The sequence below is a fragment of the Tachysurus fulvidraco genome, chromosome 18 (genome assembly GCF_022655615.1).
Source record: "Tachysurus fulvidraco isolate hzauxx_2018 chromosome 18, HZAU_PFXX_2.0, whole genome shotgun sequence".
NCBI classification, from domain to species: domain Eukaryota; kingdom Metazoa; phylum Chordata; class Actinopteri; order Siluriformes; family Bagridae; genus Tachysurus; species Tachysurus fulvidraco.
The window spans coordinates 839,448-846,947 of NC_062535.1; the positions used below are offsets into that span (position 1 = coordinate 839,448).

At 46.6% G+C, this 7,500-nt stretch overlaps 1 protein-coding gene across 2 annotated transcripts in view; it reads right to left on the bottom strand.

Moving 5' to 3' along the window:
• Positions 1–7,500, bottom strand: part of prkcba (protein kinase C, beta a) — a 39,209-nt gene that overhangs the window by 7,458 nt on the left and 24,251 nt on the right. The window contains exon 17 of one of the 2 annotated variants that reach the window (XM_047802794.1): positions 1,898–3,762. The exons of the other annotated variant lie outside the window; for it this stretch is intronic. Coding sequence (XP_047658750.1) covers positions 3,607–3,762 — 156 coding nt within the window. The 3' untranslated portion in view covers positions 1,898–3,606. Of the gene's footprint in view, positions 1–1,897; positions 3,763–7,500 lie in introns of those variants that run through there. 2 annotated transcript variants of the gene reach the window in all.

Below are 7,500 nucleotides of genomic sequence, written 5' to 3' on the forward strand. Positions count from 1 at the left end.
CGCTGCCGGTGCCTGCAGTTATCATTACTGTATATGATTGGTGATAATGGGAGAGGTCTTTACGGTGTCCCACGAGGATCTACACTCGACCACCTTCAGCTTTCTTGCCTTTGCTACCTTTGGGTCAAACTGAGTCACTGGATTAAATGATGATTAAGACCAATCAGGTTCTTGCTATGTTCAGGACATCAGGAGACAGTGTGACAGATGTTTTACAGATTTCCTACCTGTATTCAGAGCTCAGAGGAACACACTGATCCTGCACACCCCTCGGCCGGGGCCCAGGGAGTCACACAACAGCTGTTTCCAGATGTTCTCACAAAAAAGGAAGGCAGCATTTCTCTCACAGATGTATAGACACACACACAACACAAACACACAGCTGCACACAAGCGTGCGCACACAAAACAAACACACACACAGCTGCACAAACTCACACACACAAAAAGGCGCACACACACAAACACACACACAAACACAGCACACAAGCGCGCGCACACACAAACACACACACAGCTGCACACACTCACACACACAAAAAGACACACACAAACAAACACACACACAGCTGCACAAACACACACACACACACAAACACAGCACACAAGTGCGCGCACACACAGGCGCACACACAAACACACACACAGCTGCACACACACAAAGGCACACACACAGGCGTGCACAACTGCACAAAAGCGAACACACACACACACACACAACTGCACAGAAGCGCACTCACACACACAAACACAGCTGCACGCAAGCGCGCACACACACACACACACACACACACACAGCTGCACGCATGCATGCACACACAAAGGCACACACACAGGCGACACACAAACACAAACACACACACACACACACACAAAGGCACACACAGGCGCACACACTCAAATACACAGCTGCACACATGCACACACACACAGATACATGCATGCATGCGCACACACAAGGGCACACACAAACACACACAGCTGCATGCACGCACACACACCCACAGGGACACAGACACAAACACACACAGCTGCATGTAAGCACACAAACACACACAAACACACACAGCTGCATGTATACACACAAACACACACAGCTGCATGTATACACACAAACACACACAGCTGCATGCACGCACACACACAAACACATACAGATACATGCACGCACGCACACACACCCACAGGGACACAGACACAAACACACACAGCTGCATGTAAGCACACGCACACACAAACACACACAAACACACACAACTGCATGTACGCACACGCACACACAAACACATACAGGCACACACAAACACACACAGCTGCATGTATACACACAAACACACACAGCTGCATGCACGCACATGCACACACACAAACTCATACAGCTCACACAAACACACACACAGACACACACACAGACACGCTTTCAAATATCTTCAACTGCCAGCAGATGGTCTTGATTTGTTAGTGCCTTAGGGTCGTGTGTGTGTGTGTGTGTGCATTCCTACACACTGCTACATGCTTGTGAGCGTGCTTGCTGGAAGGAACATCTGGATTACATGTTTGTTGTCAGGTCTGTTGCTGAATCTGCTTTTTTATAATCTGTTGCAGGTTTTTATTAATGACTTTAATGCCTGTGGCCCCTCGGTGCCGTGAGCAGGACCTCCGAGAAACCCGACTAAAGACCAAAGCACACACAGCGTTCAGACCTCAGATGTAATTTACAGACATTACCGAGGCTCCGCCCCCTCCGAGTTCTTAGTCACATGTGATTCTCATCTTAAACTTTATAAAAATGGAGCATGATAGAAATAAATAAGTAAATAAATAAATAAACAAATAAATAAGCAAGCACTGGATCTGTATTATAATGGTCTGTATAATGAGTCTGTAAGTGAACCCAGTGATCTTATTAGATTTATTTCAAAATCAGGTCAATAACAGTGAAAGGTTTGAAACGTATACATGCCTTTATTTTGTTCCATGTTAGCCGGTCGCTCAGCCGGTTTGGGGTAAACGCAATAAACAACACATTATTATCACACTAACAATGTGCTGTATGTTTAAGGATTTTTTTTTTCAGTTTATATGAGAAACAACAACAAAAAAAAACAAAGAATATTCATAGACTTTATATTTATATAGATTTAAAATGTACCGTTTTCGTCACAGTGGATCGATTTATTCTCATTCAGGACTCTGAGGGCTTCTGGTTATAACACGAGTCGTCGTTATCTACTACACACATTAGTAGGTTTTCTTGGACTATAAAAGATATGTACTTTTTTTTTTTTGACATAAGATCACTAATAATAACACTGGGGCTGTGAGAACGATCGATAAGTTCTGCTGGAAGGATGAAGGATGGATCTGCAGTCATTAGGTGTTATCAGGTGTGATGTTCACGCCACTGACTGACAGGAAGCAGTGATTCCCCCCAAACCAAACAACACAACACTGTATACCTGATACACATGTGCTAGAGATGGGAGGCAAATCAAATCAAATCAAAATAAAAATAATAAAATAAAAGCACATGGTCCCTGAGGACTGGTTTGAGGATCACTGATGTAAAATAAACTACATCTCAAGACCAGATCCGGCCCTGACTCTTGATTTGGCACAGATACACAACGAGATGAAGATCTTCTGTGTATTTACATCCTCACGCTGGGCCTCGTTTATCAAGCGTGTGTAAATGTTATGTTTCAGACACAAACTGAGATAAAAGTCCCTGTCGGATTTATAACATGATAAATAATAATACACAACTAATCAGCATTAATCGAGTGTGTTTATGGCTCATTTACATGTAGACACGCCCACAAAACCCCAGAACACTAGACACGCCCACAAAACCCCAAAAGTCGGCTGTAGCAGCTCAGCCACTGTAGCTCAGCCAATGACGTGCTTTAACTCCGCCCCCTTTTATACTTTGTCCTGATTGAACAGTTTAATCTCTGATTTAAGCATCAAAGGAAGCAGAAGATCGACCATCCGAAGTTAACGGAGATTCGTGTTAGTTTTATGGAAATTGACACAACTTCTTGTAGTTTTTCCAAACTTTCATGAATCGTCCAAATTTTCCTGAGAACTAATTTTTATTCGCATCCACTTTGATAAACAAGGCCCAAAAAAACCTAAAGAAACAAACAGGATTTTAAGTAAACAAAAACGTACCAGCAACAGACGGGTCTACTTAGGTGGCTTTGTGTATTTTGGCAAATATTACATTTTTGTTGTTATACTTTATATCTTACAGTATAATATCTCTGATATATTCTCGACAATTTATGTCATCTATCTATATATATATGTATATATATAAAATCTGCCCCTAAACGATACGCAAATACAGCATTCATAATTTTATCAGAATAATAAAAAGTAAACATTTATAATCCTCATGTAGTTTATAACACCATAGAAGGGTAATGTGTGTGTGTGTGTGTGTGTGTGTGGGTGAGAGATGATTAACCAGCATGAGTTGTATGAAACAAATGGAAGCGTAGATGTAAATACAGACTGATCAATACGATTGGCTGTTTAGGACTCGGTCGGTTCAGGTTCTCCGATCTGATTGGTCTCGGTGCCAGCGCCGCTCTGCTATTGGCTACTTGAACTCCTGAGCTTGGAATTCTGGGTTAATGTAAGAGAAACCCTGGAACTCATCCTGGTCCAGGTTAAGAATCACTTCCTGGTCTGGAGGGGTCAGGACTGGAGGATGGCGGGTGAAAAAACGGTCAAAGTTCTCTGCGTCTCGACCGCACTGTGGAGAAGACGAGAGAAGAGAGGAGTGCGATGGGAGGATGGTGGTGTAAATAATATCAAGCAAAATAAAGAGAACACAAGAAACGTGACAAAAACAAGAAATCTGCCAGAAAAATGTCAAAAACGTGAAAGCGGGATTAAAACACCGAGATTTATCTCCAATGTCCAGGAAAATGTCGACGCTAAACAAATCAGAATGTTTATCTTCACATGCTTTAATCCCACTGGTGTTGTTGTTCTGTTTAAAACTGTACCAGGAACCAGAAAGTTCTACAAATGTTGAGAGAACATTTGTTTAGCACGAGGTGGATCTACAGTGAGGTGAGATGGAGCACTGAAGGTGTTTCATTCATGGTGTGTTAATGCTGAAGTTCAGTGTTTTTATACCACACAGCTGCTGAAGTCTGGATTCTGATCCGTCTGATTGGGTGCTGAGGACTTTAATAAATAAATAATTAATGTCACACTGCTGTGGTATAAGAAGAACGAACCACTCGGGGGGACAATAAGGAAAATAATCAGTGTTTTACGTTACAGCTAGCAGGTGATTATTTTCCTGTAATATCGTAGCCCGAGTGTTTAAATAAATAATAATGAAAGAGGAATATTTACCCCAGACTTCTGAGAAGTGGAGATAAGTGTGTGTTAGCTGCTCACCGCTCTGTGTGTGTGTTAGCAGCTCACCGCTCTGTGTGTGTGTGTTAGCAGCTCACCGCTCTGTGTGTGTGTTAGCAGCTCACCGCTCTGTGTGTGTTAGCAGCTCACCGCTCTGTGTGTGTGTGTGAGTGTGTGTGAGCAGCTCAATGCTCTCTGTGTGTGTGTGTGTGTGTGTTAGCAGCTCACCGCTCTCTCTGTGTGTGTTAGCAGCTCACCACTCTGTGTGTGTGTGTTAGCAGCTCACCGCTCTGTGTGTGTGTTCGCAGCTCACCGCTCTGTGTGTGTTAGCAGCTCACCGCTGTGTGTGTGTGTTAGCAGCTCACCACTGTCTCTGTGTGTGTGTTAGCTGCTCACCGCTCTCTCTGTGTGTGTGTTAGCAGCTCACCGCTCTCTCTGTGTGTGTGTTAGCAGCTCACCGCTCTCTCTGTGTGTGTGTTAGCAGCTCACCGCTCTCTCTGTGTGTGTGTTAGCAGCTCACCGCTCTCTCTGTGTGTGTGTTAGCAGCTCACCGCTCTGTGTGTGTGTGTTAGCAGCTCACCGCTCTGTGTGTGTGTGTTCGCAGCTCACCGCTCTCTCTGTGTGTGTTCGCAGCTCACCGCTCTGTGTGTGTGTGTTAGCAGCTCACCGCTCTGTGTGTGTATTAGCAGCTCACCGCTCTGTGTGTGTTAGCAGCTCACCGCTCTGTGTGTGTGTTAGCAGCTCACCGCTCTGTGTGTGTGTTAGCAGCTCACCGCTCTGTGTGTGTGTGTTAGCAGCTCACCGCTCTGTGTGTGTGTTAGCAGCTCACCGCTCTGTGTGTGTGTGTTAGCAGCTCACCGCTCTGTGTGTGTGTTAGCAGCTCACCGCTCTGTGTGTGTGTGTTAGCAGCTCACCGCTCTGTGTGTGTGTTAGCAGCTCACCGCTCTGTGTGTGTTAGCAGCTCACCGCTCTGTGTGTGTGTGTGAGTGTGTGTGAGCAGCTCAATGCTCTCTGTGTGTGTGTGTGTGTGTGTTAGCAGCTCACCGCTCTGTGTGTGTGTTAGCAGCTCACCGCTCTGTGTGTGTGTGTTAGCAGCTCACCGCTCTGTGTGTGTGTGTTAGCAGCTCACCGCTCTGTGTGTGTGTTAGCAGCTCACCGCTCTGTGTGTGTTAGCAGCTCACCGCTCTGTGTGTGTGTGTGAGTGTGTGTGAGCAGCTCAATGCTCTCTGTGTGTGTGTGTGTGTGTGTTAGCAGCTCACCGCTCTCTCTGTGTGTGTTCGCAGCTCACCGCTCTGTGTGTGTGTGTTAGCTGCTCACCGCTCTGTGTGTGTGTTCGCAGCTCACCGCTCTGTGTGTGTTAGCAGCTCACCGCTGTGTGTGTGTGTTAGCAGCTCACCACTGTCTCTGTGTGTGTGTTAGCTGCTCACCGCTCTCTCTGTGTGTGTGTTAGCAGCTCACCGCTCTCTCTGTGTGTGTGTTAGCAGCTCACCGCTCTCTCTGTGTGTGTGTTAGCAGCTCACCGCTCTCTCTGTGTGTGTGTTAGCAGCTCACCGCTCTCTCTGTGTGTGTGTTAGCAGCTCACCGCTCTGTGTGTGTGTGTTAGCAGCTCACCGCTCTGTGTGTGTGTGTTCGCAGCTCACCGCTCTCTCTGTGTGTGTTCGCAGCTCACCGCTCTGTGTGTGTGTTAGCAGCTCACCGCTCTGTGTGTGTGTTAGCAGCTCACCGCTCTGTGTGTGTGTGTTAGCTGCTCACCGCTCTGTGTGTGTGTTAGCAGCTCACCGCTCTGTGTGTGTGTGTTAGCAGCTCACCGCTCTGTGTGTGTGTGTTAGCAGCTCACCGCTCTGTGTGTGTGTTAGCAGCTCACCGCTCTGTGTGTGTTAGCAGCTCACCGCTCTGTGTGTGTGTGTGAGTGTGTGTGAGCAGCTCAATGCTCTCTGTGTGTGTGTGTGTGTGTGTTAGCAGCTCACCGCTCTCTCTGTGTGTGTTAGCAGCTCACCACTCTGTGTGTGTGTGTTAGCAGCTCACCGCTCTGTGTGTGTGTTCGCAGCTCACCGCTCTGTGTGTGTTAGCAGCTCACCGCTGTGTGTGTGTGTTAGCAGCTCACCACTGTCTCTGTGTGTGTGTTAGCTGCTCACCGCTCTCTCTGTGTGTGTGTTAGCAGCTCACCGCTCTCTCTGTGTGTGTGTTAGCAGCTCACCGCTCTCTCTGTGTGTGTGTTAGCAGCTCACCCGCTCTCTCTGTGTGTGTGTTAGCAGCTCACCGCTCTCTCTGTGTGTGTGTTAGCAGCTCACCGCTCTGTGTGTGTGTGTTAGCAGCTCACCGCTCTGTGTGTGTGTGTTAGCAGCTCACCGCTCTCTCTGTGTGTGTTCGCAGCTCACCGCTCTGTGTGTGTGTGTTAGCAGCTCACCGCTCTGTGTGTGTGTTAGCAGCTCACCGCTCTGTGTGTGTTAGCAGCTCACCGCTCTGTGTGTGTGTTAGCAGCTCACCGCTCTGTGTGTGTGTTAGCAGCTCACCGCTCTGTGTGTGTGTGTTAGCAGCTCACCGCTCTGTGTGTGTGTTAGCAGCTCACCGCTCTGTGTGTGTGTGTTAGCAGCTCACCGCTCTGTGTGTGTGTTAGCAGCTCACCGCTCTGTGTGTGTGTGTTAGCAGCTCACCGCTCTGTGTGTGTGTTAGCAGCTCACCGCTCTGTGTGTGTTTACAGTCACACAACTCGCCTTCATACTACTGACTATTTACACATAATAATAATAATAATAATAATAATAATAATAATAATAAAGCCAAAAGCTGACAAAGCGAACAGAAAATAAATATTCAAACACACACACACACACGCACAGGTCACGTGACCTCGTCCTGGGAACAGCAGCTTGGTGTCATTTTATTATCGCATTTTATTAATAAACCTGAAAAAATGTGCAGAAAATATTCACATGACGCATATATAATAATATAGACAAGACACACACACACACACACACATACACTACACACACACATACTGTACACACACACGCACTACACACCACACACACACGCACTACACACCACACACACACTACACACACTCACCACACACACACATACTGTACACACACACACACACTACACACACTCACCA